This window comes from Calonectris borealis, chromosome 3 (assembly GCF_964195595.1).
Source record: "Calonectris borealis chromosome 3, bCalBor7.hap1.2, whole genome shotgun sequence".
NCBI lineage: Eukaryota > Metazoa > Chordata > Aves > Procellariiformes > Procellariidae > Calonectris > Calonectris borealis.
Window position 1 is genome coordinate 64,149,798 of NC_134314.1, and position 24,162 is coordinate 64,173,959.

General features: G+C 43.6%; 1 protein-coding gene across 2 annotated transcripts in view; it reads right to left on the reverse strand.

Annotated features, from left to right (window-relative positions):
* Window positions 1–1,475: 1,475 nt before the first annotated feature.
* Window positions 1,476–24,162, reverse strand: part of SLC2A12 (solute carrier family 2 member 12) — a 28,625-nt gene continuing 5,938 nt past the window's right edge. The window contains exons 2-5 of one of the 2 annotated variants that reach the window (XM_075145853.1): window positions 20,721–22,043; window positions 6,393–6,515; window positions 4,093–4,225; window positions 1,476–1,759 (exon numbers count right to left, since the gene is read on the reverse strand). In XM_075145853.1, the coding sequence (XP_075001954.1) occupies window positions 1,663–1,759; window positions 4,093–4,225; window positions 6,393–6,515; window positions 20,721–22,043 (1,676 nt within the window). In that variant the 3' untranslated portion in view covers window positions 1,476–1,662. Of the gene's footprint in view, window positions 1,760–4,092; window positions 4,226–4,695; window positions 4,818–6,392; window positions 6,516–20,720; window positions 22,367–24,162 lie in introns of those variants that run through there. The other variant, XM_075145852.1, reaches the window with a different exon arrangement.

Genomic DNA, 24,162 nt, shown 5'->3' on the forward strand with positions numbered 1-24,162 from the left:
AAAAGTCCAACAGGGTTTTGATACTGGTTCCCTTAAAGCTTACAATGCAGGAAAGTTGTGGTACAGATTTGGCCAGGAGGTTCCCATCCTGAGGTAGCTAAATTTCCAGCGACTTCTGGCAAATCATGTCCTTGGCTTCAATAGCTTCTTTTCAGGTTTTGAACACATGTTCACTGTTTGAATAGATGTGCTCCTATAAATTTACTATGTCAGTATCTAGAAGTGTGACCATGTGAGAATCTGATCGGAACTGATCCGCTCTGCTTAGAAGTAAAACTTTACCTAGATCAGTAAGTTACTGTTCCTTCAGTGCTGGACACAGTCAGGTGGTTTTAGTGCTATGAGACAGCAAATAAAGTGGGATCATGTGCTTAGTTTGAAGTAGTATCTGCACTCCAGCTGACAGTGTCAGTCTTGCTTCCTCAATTAAATGCTGGAAGAAATGCCACTGTGTGGCTGCTGAGACAGCCAGCATGCTTTTAAAGCATGCTTTTTTCTTTAAACAAAGACCATTTATTTATCTGCTAATAAATATTTATCTACTAATCATTCTAACAAAATCTATTAACCTTCTAAGAAAAAAAGGCCTACATCCTTTTATGGGAGCCATACAGATAACCCTTTGCAGAGGCCTGTTGAGTACTTCAGGATACACTTGCTAAGCAAGAATTTGATATAATTTATGATTTGCAGTGATTACGGTTTCTGAACTCCCTTTGTGCTGCCCTGTACCACACAATTCTCGCTTTCTGAATCCAAAAGGTCAAAGTCTAGTGTGCCCTGTGTTGAGAAATAAAATGATTTTGGCATCAACTCTGGCACCTCCAGCTTCCAACTTTCCTGGGACTGGGAAGCCAAAGAAATCCTATCTCCTCTTCTGTAAGGCCATCCTCAATCTAGAGTAATTGATTATGCAAATGTCCCCCCATTAAACAATTTGACTATGTTTTCTGAGGGGTATTTCCTAGGTCACTGAATCCTGGCCCTCCCAGGAAACTGTATGTAAAATTCCTCTTATAGGCTGAGCATGCTCTGTGTAATAAGTAATTAAGTTCTGATGAACAAGATTCTTTTTCAAGTCTTGTTTAGCTGAAGCCTAAATTAATCCGTAAACAGTTCATACCCAGTTGTTCTGCACTAACATCATCCTTTTCACTCCATAGTTGTCCATTTTTGCTCCATAGTGTTGTCTTCCCTAAGGTACTGACAGAGAGTTGTTAACCCTTTTCAGCCCCTTTTTTGCTAGGCTAAACAGACCTGTCTTTGGTGGGCTCCTCCTGGGAGACTCTTCCTTCTCCTTGGCACCCCAGTCATTTTTTGCACTTCTTCCAGGCTGAACTCTTGTTGAATATGGATAACTAGAATTGTGCACAATATTTCAATTTCCATTCACCTCCTGTATGTAAGAGGTGAGTAACCTCAGGGGAGGTGAGGGATGGTGGTTTGAAACAGACAGAGCCTAGATTTCCAGTAAGTAAGTTATAAACTACAACAATCTTTAATGTTGGCTGTAAACTGCCACTGAAAGAAGCTCTACTAAGAAATGAAAGAGAGAATATCTTGTGTGTAATAAAGATACCATGCGTCCCATCAGAGTGCAAGCATCGCTGAACTTTTTTTTTTATCAGTCTTTTGGTGAAGGCTGCTTTGAGTGCCCCGGGTCTAGTAGAGCTGCTCTTTCTCTCTCTTGGCAAGTTCCATCGGCACCAGTTTCTCTTTGCGCTGGCTCATCCAGCACAAGGGGGTCTTCACGTATTTCCTGGAGAAGCAAAAAAAACCCACAAAGGTTTGCCACTGAATACAGCTGGCAGAGTGCTCTCCTTGCTACATACTCCTGCTACGAAGGGCACAGGTGTCCGGCACTTCGGCAGACCACCAGAACACCCCGGTCCCGGGGATGCTCGGGCGCCCCCGGCGCTCCCCCGCCCGCCCGCGCGGGGGCGGCCCCGCCGCGCGCTCCTCCCGGGCCGGCTGCGCCGGCTCCGGCTCCCCCCTGCCGGCTTCCCCGCTCCGGCTCCGGCTCCGGCTCCCCCCCGTCGGCTCCCCAGCTCCGGCTCCGGCTCCCCCCCGCCGGCTCCTCCCCTCCAGCTCCGGCTCCGGCTCGGGCGTGGTTTTATGTCTTTCTTTAAAGAGGAGGGAGACGCAGCGCAGGCCGGGCCAGAAACGCCAATTTCTCAGTCCATGAAGCAGTCATTGCTGCGAGGAAGGGCCCGGGGGCTCCGGCAGCACAATTTGCTCCGGGATTTCTGCACTGGGATAATTGCTCTTTCCTAGCCCATAAAGGAACTCCTTCAAGCCTGGCTGACTTGCAGCGTACCCTTTAGAAAAAAATATTCTCTGGTAATCTATAAAAAACAAATACAGGATTACCCATCGCACTAGGCTCTTAACACATTAATTATAGAATCATAGAATGGTTTGGGTTGGAAGGGACCTTAAAGACCATCCAGTTCCAAACCCCCTGCCATGGTCAGGGACACCTTCCATTAGACCAGGTTGCTCAAAGCCCCATCCAACCTGGCCTTGAGCACTTCCAGGAATGGGGCATCCACAACTTCTGTGGGCAACCTGTTCCAGTGCCTCACCACCCTCGTAGTGAAGAATTTCTTCCTTATAACTGATCTAAATCTACCCTCTTTCAGTTTAAAGCCATTACCCTTGTCCTATCACTACATGTCCCTGTAAAAAGTCCCTCTCCATCTTTCTTGTAGGCCCTCTTCAGGTACTGGAAGGCTGCTCTAAGGTCTCCCCAGAGCCTTCTCTGCTCCAGGCTGAACAACCCCAACTGTCTCAGCCTGTCTTCATAGGAGAGGTGCTCCAGCCCTCTGATCATCTTCGTGGCCCTTGTCTGGACTCGCTCCAACAAGTTCATGCCCTTCTTATGTTGGGGGCCCCAGAGCTGAACGCAGTACTCTAGGTAGGGTCTCACGAGAGCGGAGTAGAGGGGGAGAATCGCCTCCCTTGACCTGTCTGGGTGTGCGGATGAACTGGTGGATGCTGCCTCGCCTGTAGCAGCATGCCACCGGCTGTGGTGAGGCCTGACGCTCACCCCAAGCCATCAGCCCTGCAAAAATTTTGTCCACTAAATTGTTTTCCCTATCATTTCTTTATCCTTTTATTCATTATGCTGATAACTTCTGAGATGAGTCCAAAAAGGCAAGTAGCTGCTGTAGAGCAGCTCTTTGAACAGATCAGGAGAGTGCTGCATTTTAAAAACCAGGGCTGCTTAGTTTTTTCTATAATTTTTTATGGCCAAAAACAACTGAAAAGAATGGGGGCAGTAGCAAATTGATAGTAAAAATTGCCAGTTAATTTATGGTCAATGACACCTGCATTTGGAGATTGTAAGTAAACAGCATGTGTATCAGCAGACCATTTAATTCTGTTCTCCAAATTGATGTGATACTTTTCTTGAACTTACGTAATTCCAAGGGCCACTCTACTTCTAAGAGATGAGAAAAGACAGGTAGGGTCAAAAGACACAAAAATAGTCAGAATGGATTATATTAAAGGAGCAGGCACATGGCATTCACGTCACCAGCACTCTGTCTCCCTCTCACTGCTCTTCTACCCTTTTTATGAGATGAGGTGGGGAGACAAAACTCATGCTGGAAGAACCTTTTTTGGGTATGAGCTCATAGAGTCTACAGAGCCACAGGACTCAGTAAATGCACAAAAAAATGCCCATCTGGAAGAGCTAGCAAAACTCACATGGAGCCTTGAAGTATGTGAGATAGGGCCTCTCTTCTTCTCTTTTTCTACATGCAAGCCAAGACACACAGCCCTAAATGTGAGAACACAGCTGCCCTCCTCTCCGAGAACGCCAGTCAGCAAAAGTGCTGGGGAGCCAGGTCTGGCTGCAGGTGTTCCTCACAGGCGTGCTGGAAACCACCATCCCTTTAGGGCCAGTCCTTCAGCACCAACGAAATGTTTGCTTGGCCACTGAGATCAACATGTACAAGCTCAAGCCTTGAGAGAATCTGATTTTTCCAGAAAAAAAACAACGCCGTTTCCTTTTTTTTTTAGCATGCGGCATTGAAAGACTTTGTCCCTCTGGCACCCGGGGGATGCGGTCACACGCTCGGTACTTACTGTTTAGCTAGTTCCATGGATATTTGCTCCAAAGAGCATCCTTTCGTCTCTGGTATAAACACAATAACAAAAGCCAGGGATGCTAGGCTCATTATTGTGTAAATGAAGCACACCCAGGACAAGCCAATGAGCTCTACAAAGGAAGAAAACATGTCTTTTTTAATTTTCAAATATTAGAGATTTTCTGTTGCCATATTTTTATAGGATACAGCCCCTAATGCACAGGAGAAGTTAGAAAGAAGCTAGGCTGTTATTCTTGGCTCACTTATTTGTGCCTGGCCATAATTTGAAAAAGAAGAGTGGTTTTGCTTTTTCTAATACTCCTTATGAAGGAAAATTGGTGAGCCCATATTGACCCATTTAGCATGAACCTATTGATTTATTTTGCTTGTGGTCACTCTGGATGAAAACAGTGAGTAGCCATTGTTACTGGTTTGTGCAAAGGCACCGGGGGTCACAAGCATCTCGAATTTCCACCCGTATCCGATTTTGTTGCACATTCTTTCATGGAGCAAAACCAAGCATTTTTCACACTGTTGCAGTTGTCTCCAGCTAATCCTCCTCGCCTGTCAGCTCCCAGCATTTCCACTGAAAATCATGGGTCCTGTGCCAGAAAGGGATCCAAGAGTGAATTCCTAATGCGGCCAGCCAAGAGCTAGTGATTTTCTGAGCCTAGAGTGCAGGGACAGGTAGGTCCTCAGGCTGAGTGACGCACTCCGCAGCCCCTGGAAAGTAAAGCATATACAATCCCAACAGGCTGCTGCAGCCCCCTTAGCCCTTTTCCCTGCTAAAACTAAGCCAGATAGCTGAGACGTTTGTCAGTTGTGTTATGAGCTAAAAATTGCAGCTGAAGCTGCTAATCCAGGCGGTACCTTCTGCACCAGATGCCTAAGCGCAGGTGCTGCTGGCCACCGTGACCTCCGCACGTATTCATTTTCTGCCGTAGACTAGGAATGCATATTTGCTTGTAGTTATACTTTGATAAATCCAGATTAGACCCAGCTAAGCCAAAAGAGTTATTATGGCTTTGCACTCATTGAAACTGAGACCGGAATAACAGCTAGGTGTGCATTAACAAGTAATGCAATAGGAGGGGGCCTTCAGGTGAAACAGTTGATGCTGAGGACCTGAGGTCTGCACCTATCTGTTTTCGGTGACATTTCCGTAGGAATAGCTCTAGTCTGGTTCAAGGACTGAGCAAGTGTTGACAGCTGGAGGGCATTCACTGTGCATTTTCTGGTTTGGTTTTGTCCAAAAGCTTGTGCAGTTCAGGACTGCCCTGTAATGCAAACCAAAGTGCTGTGAGTGGAGGCAACTGGATGATTTGCTTCTAAAGAGGACCCTTGATCTAACTAAAATGCTAGTGTGGACACAATGAGTTTGGCCTGGCATATTTTTCCTAGTTTTAATCAAGATAGTACTCAGGGGTTTTTCTCTATTTTTTTTAAAGAAAAGAAAACACCAATGTGAAACCCATTTTAGTCACAGATCACACTCATTTTCAAATCTGTCTCAAAAATTTCATGTAACAGGATGAAAACCACCTCAACTTTTTGTGGGTTGATTGCCTGCCTCCGGTGGAGAGTAATGTAGAGTTAAAGGAAATCTGGAATTTCTGTTCCCTTATATATTTTGATTTTCAGCACATATTTTCCTCAGAATAAGACTGAAAACTCAAATTTGCAAAACTTCTTATAAAATAAAATTAGAAAAAATTATTTGCCAATCAACAAATTTCAGCATCAGCATTTAACCTTTTCCCTTGTTTATCATCGCATTATAAGTTACTATATGGTAGTCTACATTCTCGCATTAAAACATGAAACATTTTTACCTTACAAAGACACCTTTTTCTAAAGGAAATTTTCTCGAAGCCAGGACATTCCTGTGAAAAGGAATGATTTCAGTGGGATTGTCTTTAAAAATGTTTGATCAGAAAAGCTGCGGTCTGACCTAGAGCAGAACTTCCATTGACTTCAGAAGATGCAGGACTAAATCCTAAATATTATGTATTTTCAACCTAGTAAGCAATGGTGTTTTTAAGAGCTGGGGTTCACAGCCTATGGAGTTGATGTGCAGGGTGCTCTGATAGCCACACCGGGAGGCTGTAATTACTAGCACAAACTTAGAAAGATGTGGTGGAAACGGTAAAGTTGCACTAACAAACAGCACCTAAACGGAGATCTGAATTTGGCTCCTGGGGCACCACAGCTGCAATTTTAGCAATGCTGTTTGTGTAAGAAAGATTCATTTTGCCCACTAGGAGAATATCAACTTGGAAGGACACAGAGAAATCTTACCAGTTACAGTCAAAAATGTCAAGGAGATGAGGAGATTTATACCCCAGTTCATGCTAGATGTCAAAGCCATGGCCCGTCCTCTGATCCCACCAGGGAAAATTTCGCTCAGGACCAGCCAGGACACTGAAATAGAAAAAAAAAAAAAAAAAAAGATGCTGTCTTTGAAAGCACGGCTTTCCTTGCTGTAAGTTTAGGTAGTCCATGAATTCAGGTGAGGCACCTGAAAGAACAAGGTGATTGTCAGGGACGTTAGGTTTGTGTGGGCCCAAGCAGCGTGCGCAGCAGTCAGCATCACCCCGGGCATCATCCCCGCTCGGCGCCCTGCGAGCCAGCGGCGGGTGGCACCGACGGGAACCAGGGAAGTGAGCTCTGGCTGCACATCTGTGTATGAAAGAGAGCTCTGACTAAATAACTCTCAAGTGGCATAATGCTAATGGAAGTGGGGCAGCAAACCAAAGTAATCTTCAGCCTTGGAGCAGCACTGTGTTTATGCCACCTTATAAATCAACCCGCCACACTGAGGCAGGTTTGCTATTCCAGCTCTCCACTCCATATAAATGACATTGCTGAAGTATAAATGAAGAGAGCGAGCCTGATTTTTGGTTCCTTCATATCACACCACACTACACCGCAGGTGATCTAAATGCTGGTATTGCTAGCCCACAAAAACAAGTTCAGACATAAAGAGCTGGTTGTGTAACCACCTTGATAGCAACAGAAAAAAAAAAGAAAAAAAGAGACACATTTCTGCACCATTCCTGGTTATTAAAAAAAAAAAAAAAAAAAACAAAAAAACCCCTCCACCCTCCTTTTGTTCATAAGCAGATGCATTAGCAAGAGGTTGCTGCGTGGAGAGCTTGTGGGTTAGCAGACAACCAGCACAAGAGCAGAGAGCTACAGGTGGATGAACTGTGTCTTCAGACCCTTGGACATAGCCATTATAAATCGCTCCTCTGTAATGTTGGTTCTGCAAAATGACAGATGGGAGTTTCCTCAGGACGCTTGCACTGGGCAGTCTTAAAGTTACATTTTAAAAATAGGCTCCTGTTCGTGCGAGTGTGTCTCACGCTGCAATATCCCTTCGGATGCTTGTAGGATTCCTGTGTGACAGTACTGGTAAAGGTAGAAAAGAAAAAAGTGCTGTGGAAGGAACTAGAAAGGACCAACTGAAAGGGGGAAAAAAACCCCTGAGCCTTGAGTCAACACAGTAGATTTGAGCAAACTCTAGATTTCTTTGTACCACAGATTTGAATTCAATAATGTTTTCTGGAGCTGGCCCAGATTTTTGGGGGGCTTTGGGGTTTTTTTTTTTAGGAAAAATACAAAGAGCTTCACTCCCACAGTGGGACGGACCTGGCAGAGTGGTGACTTTATTCCAGAGAATCAAGACCACACTGCGTAATGACCTAACACTGTTACACATAGTCAAGCGGCACACAGTTATAACACAGCTGCCGTGTCCAACAGCAGCCCTAGAGAGGCATTTTTTCTTTTTTTTCTGACTTGGATCACAGCAAAGTTTAATACACTCGCTGCTGACAAGACAAACGTTGCTCTAAAGAAATGCCCTGGGCGTGTTCCGTGGGGTGTTCACATGCGAGGGGGGAGCAAAGAAGAAGAGAACTGGCTTCCCAAGCAGGTGTTTTCCCCTGCCAGGACAGCTAGCCCTGTGCCCGCACAAAACCAGGCCCTGGCAATGCATGGGGATCTCATGACTGTATGTTGCCCCTCCTCAGCATCAGGGCTGTTGAAACCAGTATCGTTAGTCACAGCCGATACAACATGTCACGACAGGGAGTGCTAGCCGAAATGCAAAGCAGCAAGTAAGCAAGAGGCAAAGGAGCCCTTCTGAGCAGTGCATGCACAGCCTGTGGAGTTTGTCTCCACAGGATGGTCTGGCAGCCAGCAACTGAGCTGGGCTGGAAAAATGCTTATACACCAAGACCGGCAAAGGAGATATTCATAATTAAGTTAGACAGGATTATAATAAAGTTTGAAAGAATTCAAACCCGCTTTCTGCTGGGCATAAACCAACCCCCAGGAATAAACTTTTTCTGTGGATACTTTGGTCTGTATTTGCTTCTTCTAGAATCTTCTTGCTTTCAAACAGCTTGCAGTGGCTGCTCAGAGAGGCACCGAGCGAGGAGGCTCAAGTCCCGTGCACTGACATGGCAGCCCCGCCATGCTGGGCGAGCCCTGAGCTGGATGAGCTTCGGCAGCGTTACGGGCACTGGGGGACGGCTCGTGCCACAGCTGAAATGCGTGGCACTGCGGCAGCTCCGATACCATGCATTTTTCCAAGGACAGACTGGCCCTTTCAGGCTAACTACAATTTGTCTGGAGGTTTGAAACATATTGTTTTCCTGTTAAAAAACCAAAATACTTGAGGATCTGCATCAGCTGCAATAGTGGTTAGCTGCTCTTACTTCAACCAGTTATTTAGTTTAGACAGATCCCACAGACACACCAGGTCTGTTCTTCATGTCTGCTAATGGTAGCTACTTCCTCTGGCATGGCCCTGACCTCTGCTTAGCTGGCGAGGAGTGGATAGGCTTATTCCCCATGGAGAAAGAGCAATTGTAGAAATCTGACACTTATTACAGTCTGTTTATCCCTTTCCCCAAGCTGAGGCAGTGATAACGATCGATCCCTTGCTTTTAGCACCTCTCTGGGATTGTTTTTACTATTTGTACCTTTGCCAAAAAGCAGCAGCTGCTGTAGGTACGGCGGGGATGTGGCTTTCCCTTGGGGAGCCAGTAACTAGGTTCGGGCTCCCATTCATAATGACTGCTCCTATCTTGTGCACTGTGTGCACGCAGCGCTGCAGAAATTTAACCCGCACGCTCCCAAAGTCACTGCAGAGTCAATTATGTGCTCTGCCTTCACCAGCCTAAGCAGTGGCATTTTATAGGGGAAATCAGCCTATCTTTGAAAAGAGGGTCCAAATAACCCCTCACCACCCCTCCATCTGCTGTGTCATCTAACATTATTTCAAAAGGATGCTGTGATAGTAACCACACTGCACACACTCAATAGCTTTCAGTGTCTGCTTTGGCCACCCTTGGCTGGCGTTCATGGAACGGATGGGAAAAGAGCCGTTGCTCTCCAGGTCAGATGTGGGTAAGAGATGAGGCTAAGGGCTCAGCATGAGTCTCTGTGCTAGATTCAAGAACTGTGGGATTTGTTCATGCAGTGGCTGCAGGTAATAACTCACCTTTGCTGACCTGCAGTGTGTTGTATGTCGACAGCAGTTAAGAAAAATTGTACAGTTGCATGGTCTTTTATTATGGTACAATCTAGAAAAAAGAACATCCACTGCAAATACAGAAGAAAATATTGCATTGGACCAGAAAGCTTAACTGTTTCATTAAATGTCACAGAAACTCAATGCCCTGACATTCCTTGCCCAAGTACGAAGAGCAGAGGATTCAGGTATACAAACAACCCCTTGACCAGGATGGTGACATTCACCTCTAAACAAAGTCACAGGGGCTGTAAAGGCAGAAAACAGAATAATAATGGAAGATTTCAGCTGCTCCCATTAAGACTGAATAAATTGCATAATGGAGCACAGCGTATAATGGAGCTTCATTTTAGATACCATAGATGATGGTTTCTTTTAGCAGTTTGCCTCATACTTACTGAGAGGAAAAAAAGTGTATCCTGCTTCAGTGCTGAGCAGGGGTAGTTCAAGAGGTAACTGCCACAAAGATGCTCTGTTATATTGATTATAACATTTCAAATTAAATATTCTTGCAGAAATGGAAGAGCCAAGAGCCTACCACATTTTGTTTCAAAAGGAGAACAATATTAAAATAAGCCTGCTTCCTATAAAGAAATTAAAAGGACAATCAGGGTAAATGCTTCAGTGGTGTTAAAGGAGAATGTTTAAAATACCTGATTAGAGGCTTAAAATACATATACAACCAAATAAAATAAAAAGAAATAGCTCAGCACAGATAAACAACTGAATGAAGAAAGCTGTTAGAAATAGAAATATGCCTTCCATAAAGGTGTGTGCTGTGTCCAAACAAAGAAAACACAGTATAATTGCTGTAAAGTTACTTGCAATGCCATCATCAGGCAGCCAAGTCTTTTGAGAGTCTGCTGGCTGAGAGGATGAGAGGCCAGGGACAGAGGAGGTGACACGTGCCAGCACTGAAGAAAATGTTCTATGGAGATGCAGGAAGGGTTCTCCCTGGTAGACTTCTGTACCAAGCTGCTGGCTGGAGCTAGAATAAAACCAAGTAATCTCAGCTGGAAGAAGGAAAGGAGGATACGTAGAGTGTATTGAGGAAGAGTTATCTAGTTTTTGCTGAGGAAACCACCACATCTTTTTGAAAGAATTAAGGCACACGGGGATTGAAACAAATGAGCCACTTTGCTTTTCATTTTCAAAGAGCTTTGGTGAAGTGTCATGGGATAGAAGAGAAGGTATTCATATAGATCAATAACTGTTTATAATAGGAAACAAAGGACAAGGCCAGTTTTCACAGTGGAAAGAGATTACCAGATCTGCTCAGTATATTTCCAGATCTCTCAGGAAAGGGAGGTGAATGCACGTGCAAAACTTACTGATGGTACAAAATTATTTGGGGTAATAAAAATGAAGAAGAATCATAAAGAATTGCAAAAGGATTTTGAGGTATTGAGTACTTTGAAAAAAAGACCCATAAAATTCCTTATCGACACATGCAAAGTAACACGTAGGGAGAAAACCAGCCACCAGTATCCACACCAGCATGCCAGCACTGCTCCAGGCAGAAGTGCTGGAGCCTCCGTGGGCAGTTCAGGGACAGCATCAGCTCCCGCGAGGTAGAGGTCATGGAGGCAAACAGAGGCTTGGCAATGATTGGGAAGGGAACACTGAATGTGCCACTGAGCATGCCTGTTGTGCCTCTGTATTGTCACGTTGCATGCAGATTTGGTCAACTCAGAACTAGATGAGCCACGGAGAAAGGTGGTAATGGGCTCTGCAAAGAGCAATTAAACAGAAGAGCTTCAGCTTCTTCAGCTTAAATAACGTACAGCAGAGGGAAACAGAGTTGAAGTGGAGATGAACGCAGGAGACGTTTTCACTACATTTTTGAAGACACAAACCAAGAGAATCCAAGTGAAGTTGCCAGGGACAGCAGTTAGGCGAGGCAGGAGGATGTGCTTTTTCAGACAATGCATGTTTCAACTATGGAACTCACTTTCACAAGATGCTTCAGATGTGAAAAATATTAGTGGGTTAAAATGATTAAATGCTGAGTGTTAAAACATTATTTTTCTGTATGTGTGGAAAAAGATCCATCAAAGACTATTGTTCACAATAGTAAAAATAAATCCCCAACATTTTTCTTGAAGTTCCCTAAACTACAGCTAGGCAGAAAGACGCATTGTGCGTGCTGCATTGGCCTTTTCTTATGTATTTTTCCTCAGCATCTGCTACTGGCTATTGTTGGAGGCAGGGTAACAGATTGATTGAGTGGCCAACTTAATGGCCAACTTAATAAGCTTTTTATTTGGGCCATAAGCAAAGAGACGTCTCAAACCCTCAAGTGATTTCTTCCTTGCTTCCTTACTTTACAGCTATGCAGAAAATAAAAAATAATTTAAAAAAATTAACAGACTTACATTAGAGAAGCAGAAAAATCTGAGAATATCTAAGAAATACTGTGAGCTTGAGGATACTCAACATTCAAGTGAGGTACGTGAATGAAAAATGTCCTTGATTTGACCTTATTCCTGCCAGGAGGCAGAAGCAAATTGGAAGCTGCTCAGCAGCTCTCGTTAATGAAATATTAGATTTCCTCAGTATTCATTTGCTGCTTAGCATTTTTTCCTTTCCTATACCTGTACTGTGTGAGATAAGTTCTTTATGGTGAAATTTAGAAAGCGGCCGTTGCAATACCTGAAAGAATTCAAGTTTCTGAGGTATAAACTCTGGAAAGAGATTAAGTGGACTTACAGCTTGGGAGGGAAGTGGGCAGAAGTATGTAAGACTTTGAAAGGGAGGACTGGGTTGTTAGCAACACGAGGTCCAAGGGAAGATAAGGAAGGGATTATCCCACCAGTAATGCAGGCAGACCGTCTAAGAACGTGTAACAAATGATCGGCGTTGGGGAAGGATGCAAGCAAGCCACTGGGAAGCTGCCACGAGAGGAAGGAAGTCAAAGGACATGGCGAATGACTGGCTTTGCCAAGACCAGATTTTTTTCCAGGCTTATGAAACCCCACAGGATTTTCATTTACCTGGTTTCTGGCTCTGCTGGGTATTAACACAAATAGCCACGTGGCCAACTACTTCTCACAAAAGGCCAGCTTCAGCGCTGGTTTGCCTTGATTTCAAAGGGCACGTTGCAGGGGATGGCACAAGCCTTGGCGGTGTGCGTGGTGATGAAGTGTGTGTCCCTGAGGGCACGCAGCACTGGGGCAGAGCTGGGATTTGGGGGGGGCGGGGACCTGCTGCTGTAACGCACCAGCACTGTCCCGGCACTGCTCCCGGCACCCACACAATGCAGCCCCTGCAAAGGCTTTCACAGCAGCTCCGGTGAAGGAGATTTGGGGGGCTGGCAAAAATGAGGGATGCTTAGACTGGAAAGAAGAGAGGGTGAGAGGGAGTCTGTCCTTTTCCAAAGCGGGTAAAAGACATATGACGCACAAAAAGTGGACTGAAACTTTGCCCATGCAAGAGGTCAAAGCAGAGGATCGTGACTGGCGTTAAAAATCAATGACTCTGCTTAACGAGAGCCATTTGTCTCTCTGGCTCTGCCCCATAATATGAGACTGAAGTGGCTGGTCAAAATTAATAACTGGCAAATATGGAGCAAATGAGCGGCTATATTGCTTTGGAGAGCGTGTAAGCTGCCAGCAGAGTGCCAACCTGCCAAGGGTCAAGTCAAACCCTGTGTGCACATTAAAAGGAGTGGAATTGCTCCATTGCTGATCTGAGATAGGGGAGTCAGGAGAAGCCTCAGCTAATCTCATGCCTCTGGCTGCATCCTGATCTCTACGGGCAAAGGCAATATGTACCTCATTCTATAGCTTCCGAGGCGCTTCTCTCCGAGCAGCTTTATGACTAGTGGTTGCAAGATACCCGATGCCACTGATGATCCAAAATGAGCTGATGTGGTGTGGCAAATCTTAAATTCTTTTTCTTTTCTTCTGGTACACTACATTTCTGTTTCTAATGGTTAATCCTTTAGGCTGACTCCTTGAAGTAACATATGTTAGGACAAGTGGGATTTAATCCTTTTATCTCTGAGGCTGTATCAGAGTACATAAATATTGTTGCCCAGTGTTTGTACTATTTGCATCACTATCTAATAGGCTGAACACTCACGTGCTTTTTTAAGGAACCTGGCAGTAGACCACGGAAATCACCCTTCACTTCTGCCTCCTCCAGTTTACATTAGAGCAGCAGGAGGGTTTTGGGGGAAGAGACTGTGAGACCAATGCATTACGTCCTTCCCCTGTTTTCTGGGCCACTTGAGAAGGAGAGCAGTGAGATGTACTTCACCTCTGATTTTCCCCAGCCATCCTTCCTCCCCTAACCTTCTCCCCACTGTGAGCCTAACTTTAATGCTCTTTTTTTTGTTTACGGTTGGAATTTTCATCTCCATGAACTTGAAAACATTGTAATGCCTGGTATGGGTTTTCCTGGTTCATGCAAGCTATTCAATATATTCTTAAATCTATTTTCAGTGATCTTCAACTACCATCCATTTTCAGCTTGAAAGAATAGTCATGAACAAGAACTTTCTTATAGACAGTGATTCCCACCTGAAGGATTACTGGGCAAGAAGTGATAGATGCATAAGGATCTAGGAATGGTAGAACTGTCTTAGTTAATGTGATTTGTGGCCCATCTTGCCCAATAACAGTACTCAGCAGCAAATATATCAGTAGGATGCATCATAGCTGTACTGTAGGCAGGTATGTAATAGTGAGTACCTCTTTTCAGGTCCCCTAATAGAAGTTGACTTGAACTGATGTATGAGATGACGATTCTGTTTGCAACTGGATTTCACAGCCACTGTCTCTCTCTCTCTCATCCTTTGTTATGTAGCCACCCAAACTGTCCCATCAAGACAGAACAACTTGCAGGGCAAGCAGAAAGGAAAAAAAAGAGAAAAAGAAAAAATTAAAATAAGCTTTCAAGGGAGAATGTGCTTATAATAAATCACATACTGCCATCCAAAAAAAGGCCTTTTAATTAAAACCTGAAATGTGTATTCCTGTTTGTAGGTGTTTATTTGTTCAGAATATTGAATCCAGGATAATCCTCTGAGGCATTCGCAGAGGAATGACTGCAGAAGCCAGAGGCTCTAATTCACGAGGAAGTTGTGTGTGAATTAGTTCAGATTATCACATATTTCACTTCTAAAAAGTATGGAGAGGAGAAATTACCCAGCTGGGTGGGGTAAATGAACCTGTTTTTCCAGTATCTAAGGGCTAATATTGGTCCTTGAGGGCGTGCGCAACAGAAAAGAGCTGTTGGGACAGCGGGATTGGGCCTTTGCTCTTGCAAAATAGAGATTTGTGGGTACGCTTTACAAAACTCTCAGTGGAAAAGTTAAGCAACCTTTTACAAGAGGGACTTACTTAGTGAGAGGCTTGCAGTGATCCATTTTTTTAAGTCCCTCACTGGTCACTGCTGCTCATGCTTTGCTTTGGTTGCTGCTGGAGGGAGGCAGCCAGGAGGAAGGTGTGAAGGCTCTGGGTCTGCCCGCCACAAAGTGTCTTTTAGTTCTCCTTCTTTCATAAAAGTTTTCTGCACTTAGGGTTGATTCTCAAAAGCAACAGAACCTGGGTGCCCTTCTGTGTCCCCTTTCCCTTTGAGAAAATCTTCCTGGCTTGCTTCCCAGAGCTCAATGTGACACAGAAACTCAGATGCCATGGGGAGAAACAGTCTCCTGACTTCATGCGCTGACTTACCATCGGGCCGTGCTCTCTGCACTTTGGCTGCCAGTCTACATCTTCCTCAGCAGCGCCAGTATGTTACGTGATTGCACATTTTTACCTTTCTGGCATAATTATTTTCTCATACTTTATAATACTTGGTTTAGTTTGATGATCTTTATCAGTGAAATAAAATACTGTCTTTGCACTTGAAGTCCTACTGACAGTTCTAGTTTTTGCACAAAGCTGGCCCAAGATCAGCTTGCCTCTAAAAAATTCCTCCCAGCCCTCTCTCCCAAAGGAAACTGGATTTTGTGAAGCTTGACATATGCCCTATAAACTTTTTCACAGATTTCAGTGTCACAGTGATCTTCTCTCCCAGAACATGGTCAAGGAAACAAATGTAAAATCTTTCATTGTCTTTGATATGATTATCAAAGGCCACTATTATTTACTGAAATGCTTAAATGGAACACTTGACCTACAAAGTAAGAAGGGCAAATTTGGCTAATGATAGGCAGCCTTGATTACCATATGAAAGCTTGTACAAGATGGTATGCTAGACTCACTTGACAGTGCCCCGCTTTACAGAAGATAATGTCCCTGTGGAACAAAAGAGGATTGTTAGGCCCAATCACTAGCTAGAATCACAGCAATATTCATTCTCTAGATTTTTTTATAAAATCTAGTGGGTCTGGAGGTAAATGCTTCATTTTGGCCAGCAGCTACTAACTAACCTGAGTCGAACTTTAAAACTATGCCTAATTTTAAGCACAGGAACCATTCCTCTTAAGCAGTGCCTTTGTGTCAATAGGTTTATCAACATACAGCTATTAGTAGAGAGATATTTATACAATTCAGAGCACCAAGCTCAGAATATTGACTCAAATCGCTGTTTAAGTGGAGCATAGTACGCGAAAACACAGGTAGTCCCCTACCTTTTCTAGGTAGTTGTTGGAGGGCCAAATCTTGTTGCAAAGACACAGGAATATTGGCTGGGGCATGGTGTGGTCACTCCCTTTTTCCACAGTACCGAGGGCTCTATCTTTCAGAAGGCAAAGCCCTTGGCCTGATCTGCCAAGACTTTCCCTCATTCACATACTTAAAAGTAAATCTATGAGCAGGAACACAGATGTCAGTGAAAATGACATCTCAGATTTCAGGTGTGCACCTCAGTATATAGTTTAAGTTCAGTCTTGGGGTTGAACAAGGCTATTCTGCTCTTTGCAAAATGGAGTCTTAAAATAATTAAGGAGAAGCTCCCACTGACATTGCCATGTCTCATTACTGCAAAAGCATTTTTTTTCCTTATTATGACCTTTTTCACACCTAAAAAAGCCTCCCCAACTTGTAGGTTCTATCAAGTTAGATAAGATTAACCTATTTGGCTGCACCTCCTGCAATTTGAAATCCTGTAATTCAGCATCCAACTATCCAAAAACATCATAAATTGGGGTGCGCTTCACTACTACCAATCAGCCTGTGAAAAGGCAAACCGATTCCTGGGTTAGCTGACGTGTTAACAAGGGGCTTCAGATAAACCTTGTCTGGGCCAAGGAAATAGGGAGAAGCGGGCAATTCACAATCCTTGCTTTATTTTTCATTTTGGCATGCCTTGTCTTTCTACTGCAGCTTGGTAGCACAGACACAGTGTGAAATAAAGGCCACATGAGGCACCATTTGAATAGCACAGCAATAATGAACTAGATAAATACTAGGAGTGTCATATTCAAACCACATGGATGCATGCATTAAAAGATGACTCAGTACAAATGAACAGTGTTAGGAATCTTGTCATAAAATAAAGAATCCAAGATCAGTTTTTAATTAACTAAAATAGGACTTTCTGTACTGATCCTCGGTGAAACATACACATTTCCAAGGTTTATTATCCTGGTTCAGATCCAACAAAGCATTTAAGCACTTGCTTGTTTTTGAGCACTTGATTTAATCCCTACCACTATCTCCTTTCCCAGAGTAAACCACAAAACAACGTAAAATTGATGCTGCTCATTTCTGTGAAATTTAAGGCCAGGCCACAGCTGCTCTGCAAAATGTAGAAGCTCAAAAATAAAACATTGCAAACAAATGTCATACAAGACAATGTTGAGCATGAATGCCTGTTAACATCAAATTCATGTGCAGTATAAATTAATACAACAACCACATGTTTTGTAAAAGCCTGAAATATTGCTCTAATGTCAAAGATACTGATGTGAATTCTAGACACCCCTATCTTTTACTAGTGTTTTCCAAGCTAGTGCAAGGCCATACAGCTTACAATATTTCAAAACTCAGAAACAACCAGCTAAATCCATGGAGGGTCAGAACTTCCACACTGACAGTTCTCTTTCCCACAAGATTTTCCAGTTTCTGGTAGAGCATTTTGTGGCCAACATTAAGTCCAAGAGCATTTTGGGGCAGAGAAAAAGCAGTCCTATGCAATATGGATCATAAGAGATACGACCCCTGTATATACAGACAAAGGCAACTCGGGACAAAGATGGGTGTCAAGTAAGTCCCCTTATCTAATGACTGCCTTGAAACGCCTCTGCAAACATCCCTGAAGAGACGGCATGTGCTGTTCTGCGACGCGATACAACACTGATTTGTTGCACCTACAAAAAGGTCCTCATAATTGTGTGAAATTGAGTGTGAACAAGCAGTTGAACCACAGTTCATCAAACATAATTAATCCAAAACACAGCAGCAGCAATACTCTTTTTATCTTGCCTAAGGTTTGATGATATAAATACAGAGCAGCCCAGAATCAAAAAAGTGACTAAGCAGATGCTTGCTAGTCTGTGAATTCTTTTATAATGCAAAAATGGCTTTTATCTCTCACTGTCTATTTTTGAATGCTCATCACTGTGCTGCCTGGGTGCTTTGATAAATGGCAATAAATATATTTAGCATATGTTTAGTTCATTAAAACATCCATCTACTTCATGTAATTTGGAGACAAAAGAGAAATCGTGGAAAAATACAACATTTATAAATGTCTGCTATGCAAATCTGGACTGTAACTAGCTCTTTGACCAGAATCCCAAAAAAGGAAGGGGAAAAAAAAGGACAAAGTAATTAAAAAAAAAGATGATAGAGCTCAGGTTGCGTGATCTACCCTATGAATAGTATGCCATTTTCCTAATGGCGCTACATAGACTCTCCTTTATCCCCACAGAACATAATGCAGCATGGACTCAAAATAGAGTGGGTGAATTTGTTCCAGAAATGGCCTTGTGGGGTGGAGGGAAAAGAGCAAGATCCTCTCTGCTCTTTATCCAAAAGAGGCTGATTTGATCTGTAGGTTGCAAACAGACACATCCCCAGCACCACCTTCACCTTAGCCAGCAGGAGGGGCAGACATCGGGGGGAGTATGAGATTTTGCATTGAAAATATAGTGGTGTGGAGGTTACAGTGCTTCTGTCCCCAGGCGCCCGGGCATCGCCTGGCCACAGCAGTCAGCGAGTGCAGCATCGATGCCTCCCTCCCGTTGCAGAGTAGACAATGGCTAACGGTCTGGTCCAGACCACAGACCGGATTTAGAGATGAACAATATAAACTTTTAAAAACTGTTTACTTTATATAAGCAGAGGCACTCATTTTTTTCCTTTTCACTAAGAAAGGAACACTGAGGATAAGAAAGCTAGGCTTTTAAAATGCATTCAAGGATTTGGACTCCCAGCAGCAGATGTTGAAGGCTGTGAATGAGACACAAATCATAACCTTGTGTCCCAACCCAGGTTATTTAACCACAATAGATCCTTTGGAGATTCCAACAATCTTGGTTCTCTGAGCCTTACATTTTCTATACATTGTCAATTTTAACTGAATAGTATACTTTTAAAGGCATGGAAATGTGTTGAAAGTACTTACCTGCAATTTGAAATACCATATCTCTCCTAGACCTGGCCTTCACTTGCTACACAAATGCATCTGTCAGTTTAAATTGCCTCACTGTGGCTTTATCATACATGATTTCAACATGCTGGAGCTGAGACGGTGCCTGTTCTTTCCCATTTGCTGTTTGAGAGCATTTGTGCTCTTAGTGAAGAAAGAGGTCAGAAAACAAGCACGGGTCTCAAAGACTTCTCAGATTAGCCTGGCAAACACACCTCAGTTTCTGTAGCCCTCAAGGAAGTAGATGTTGTTATCATTAACTTCGCATTAGGCCAACTCAAATAACCAGGAACCCATTTACAGGCGGGACAACAGGAAAGCAGCTTTCAAGAGGAGGCTAAGCCTGAGCGGGTGTCCCTGCCTTGAGGGTCATTAAAGGTGTGTCTGAAACACCCAAGTAAAAGCTCAAGTAACTTTTTCTTTTCAGGGCTGCACGCCTGGTTTTGAACCTATGTCATCGAAAGCAGAATCCAGCCCCAAGATGGTCTGCAAGGGAGGGAATAATGCTGCAATAACACAGTCAAGCTCGCTAGCCTGGCAATGAATGCTTATCTCACGCTGCTCTCCCAATGAGTAATGCTTAAAATAAATAAATACTGCAGGGGAGTTGCCGTTAGTGCAATTGTTGGTTGTATTCTTGTGGCAAGCTTTTTATCATAATAGTGCAGCAGGAGTACAGTGTGTTTGCAAGGCAAGTTTGAGCCAGGGCACAAAGGCACATAAAGTCTGTTGATAAATAACGGACTTTGTGCATGTGGGTTTTGCAGTGTGGCTTAAAAAATCAACCCCTTCAAAGTATAATAATATGCAAGTGCTATTGAAACAAAACAAAACAAAATGGAGAGATATAATTGCTAGTCCTGAGAATGGCAGACATATTCTCCTCTGAAAAGAGTGGGAACCATGCAAGTGTGATGGCAGCTGCAGCAGTACCTTGGTTGTACAGTGACGCGCCTTTGTGTTCTTCCACTCGGGGTGTTCAGCACAAGTAGTGGCGATGAAACTACAGTTTGTTCATGAACTATGATACCTTGAATGTCTTTTCTATATCTGAAGACTATTATATAGTCAGGCAGCCAGATCCTCAGCAGGACTCAGGTATGCTGGCATTTCATGGATTTGATGCTGTCATACCATACAGAGTATGGTATCATTAGCTTGGGTTTATAAGTTAGCAGCAGCAAATGCCTACATCTTAACCTTCCCAAAGTACAATAGACTAGGAAGAAGAAAGATAGCCAGAGGCCCCATAATTTTGCTGTACAAAGCTCACAGCTGTTCTTAACTTCATTGACGAGGAGCAGTTGATTTCACTGAATTGAAGGGAGATTAGGCCATTGACCTTAACAGGCAGGACCTCTTCCTAAAAAGTACACCCCAGGTCCACCAGGACAGCCTGTGACAATACCAGAGCATATTAGCAGAAATCACTGCTTTGCCCAACTGGGGAACTGTCTGATGCCAAGCTGGGCACGTCATCCCAGCACTTAATCCACTCGTAAGTAAATCATTACAAAGAATTAGAAAAATGAAACACTTACTTGGTCCAAGACCTATGGAAAATGCAGCAACATAAACAAGCAGGCTGGCCAGTGAGAGCCATTTCAGGACAACGGGAACCTCCCCACTTTCCATGTGAGACCCTGTTGTGCTTTTGCCTCCTGCCAGGGCAGTCCTGTTCAGTTCTCCTCTCCTAGCAACATCTGGGCTTCTCTGTGCATCAAATGACAATCTTTCTGGTGAAGCCATGCTAGCAAAGAGATTCTTGAGACTCTCATTGGTGACACCAGTGAGGTTTCCCGGTCTCTGGAGAAAGAAATCCTCTGGAGATTGGCTTCTACAGACGTTGGTGAAATTCACATGTATGTTACGGTTCACTAAGCCCACAGTGACCAATGATACTGCCATAACAGAAGAGCCAATACATAGAAAAGTTTTACTTCCAACTTGATCCACAAAAACCATGGCTGGGACTGTGCTGACCACTTTAACCACTCCAACTCCAGTAGAAGCCAAGCTGGCAGCTTCATTGCTCTGGAACCCAACTGACTTCAAAACAGTTGATGCGTAAAACAAAATGTTGGGTTGCCCAGTTGTTTGTACAAAAAAGACTAGAGTGAGTCCTACCAACATTCGGGCTCTCATATTGTTTTTTGAACGAAACAGGTCCAGGAAACTATACTGATGTTCATCTTTCAGGGAAGACTTGATCACAGTAAGTTCTTTAGTGGCATCTGATGTTTCCCGTAGCCTCTCCAGTACTTTTCTTGCAGCTTCATCGTTATTTTTCATGACAAGAAACCGAGGACTTGGAGGAAGGAAATACATGGCAATAGCCTGCAAAGCACCTAATGGAATCACAAGGCCAAACATGTACTTCCAGCCATGAGATACGCTGGCAAATGCATAATTTGAAATATAGGCAAAGAGAATGCCTATCACAATCATGAGTTCATTTAGTGATACAAGAAGGCCTCTTCTGTGCTGTGGGGCGATCTCAGCAATATAGACACATGTTGCAATTGATGATAATGATATGGAAATACCTATGGCAATCCGTCCCACAATAAGTATCCCATATGATTCATAGGGCAGTAAAATCAGACTCCCCAACACAAGTAAAGAAGATGCAATAATAATAGCAAGTCTCCTTCCAAATCGGTCTATCAGGAATCCACCAGTAAGGGATGCAAATAAGGCCCCAAAAAGCAGGGAACCTACAACGATTTCCTGCTCTTTGCAAGAGAGTGCTAATATGTTGCTCATCTGAAGAAGAGCTCCAGAGATAAGGCCCAGCTCATAACCCATCAGAAGTCCACTTACGGCAGCAACGGCAGAAGATAGAAAAGTAAATGTTCCACAGCCTGAAATAAGAGAAAAAAACCAAAAACTTGAAAGTGTGACTTCTGCAACATTCTGACAACTAATAATAACTTTATTTGATATACCAGTCCAAAAAATCTTTCTGTAACTTTTAGGCAAAGCAGTTAGATGCATACAAACCCAGCAGCAGTGGTGACATAAAAGGCGATTTTTGAAAAGGAAAAAAAAAATTCAGTTCCTATAAAACCTTCTTTAATTTTAATGCTTTTGGGTTCCTTATCTTCCTGATCAGAAGTCAATAAGGTTTTGATCAGGCCCTAAATAATTAAACCTTCTGCCTCAGAATATCATTGCAAAAGGCAACACTGGCAATACAACCCTTTAGTAAGAAAGCAATTTTTGCCTTGAGACGTTCTCAGTGTTTTTCCTGTACTGAATTGAGGAAGTCTTGTCCACCCAACTAGTGTACCATGGGCAAGGAAAGCAGTAATTTCCCAGCCAAATTGCTTCAACCTTGACTTGAATAAGTAACAAGTTAAGTTTTCCCTCACCACTTACTAATTCCTTTGCTTCACCTGAGGATGCCATGAAGGCTGCTGGTACCAGTGTTTTTATTTTGTCAAATGGAAACTTATCCACTGAGCACCAGGCTGATTCAGATAGCTGGGTTATTCTAGGGAAACCAATCTTTGAGGTACGAATTCATGAACTTTCTGGGCTTTGCTCATCACTAATCTCAGATTCTTTGGAATATCAGGATCAAATATTTCGCATAGTTTATGACAGCCACAATGTCAGGAATAAAAAACAGATGGTGAAAACATAAAGCAAATGGAGATTTTATGCCTTTGAATGTCCACTTTAAAACAAACTCATTTTATACAACTGCGATTCATTGTTTATTGTTACAAGATAGACTTGACTGATCGTATTCTACTAACTGTGAAGCCTTTTGCACCCTAAACCTTGAGGAATATATCAGTTTGTTATTGTTGGTCTTTTTCTTTCTCCCAGCATGATTTTCCTCTCATCGTGATGTTGGCTGCCACACAACTAGGAAAAGAGTAAATTGACTTCTGATTTTCCGGTTAGTTGGAGAGATAGGACATGTCTGAGGAGAGGTAGCTTTTGCAGCATAACAAAGTCTGTATTTCAGTTAATTCTCCTGGAACAAGTACTTTCCAGCTTGGCTGGAAAGTGGTATATGGTCTAATTGAAAATGATACATAGACTTTGTTTATTTTTAGCTTATTTTTCTAAGGCATTAAGGCTCTTTGATCACACTGACTGCCTGGAGTTCCTTGCCAATAACTTTTGAGCACACTGGCGAGGATCAGTCCCATTTGACAGAGGATATTACATTTCCAAAACCAATCGTGAAAAGATAGGAGGAGGGCAGCCCTAGCAGTACGTCTGCACTACTAAAATAAACAGCGCCAGAGCCCAGGCCCGGACCCTGGCACGTGGCCATGCATCCTACTAAATTGCTGGCATGGTCCCTGTCATGGCTGTGCCCCAAGCCACCTCACGCCCTCCTAACAATCCCGGGAGGCAGTTTGGCTCTCGGTGTCAGCCCGCCATCACGCCCTGCAGCCGCTCCACAGGAGGCCGGGTTATTGCGGAGGGTGGCAGAGAATAGCTGTGTGAATATAAGCTGTGCCTCCAGGATCGGGGGAGATGCGTAAGCCCATTAAGTCTATTAAGATAAGTATCGCCTATTAGCTCTCCTACCTGGCTCTCGGTTCGCTCCCTTTGAGCCAAGCGGAAGGGAAGCGGCAGCAGCCCCGAGCTATTGAGCGCACCCAGCACGCCTCAGCCCGCTCTGCCTCCGGGCTCGGGTGGCTGGCAAGCCAGAGATAGACAGGAGACGCGAGAAAAACACATGGTTTTGTTACGATGGGCCGTGAGGGCATGGGGGAGATGGGAGTGTTGTGAGAAGTCTTTCAGAAGGTGGGGGTGGATGGTAGATTTATAGTGATGGAGGTGGGACAGCTTGAAGAAAACGTCAGAAACAGATTTGCAAAATGCTCTGGTGATGGCACAATCTTTCTTTATATTGTTGTTGCCCATGTCTGTATTCTGTCTAAAGATTTTTCTTCCTTTATGTCTGCAGTATCTGAGATCATTGCACTTATTTTAAATAGAGGTTAGTGCATGGGT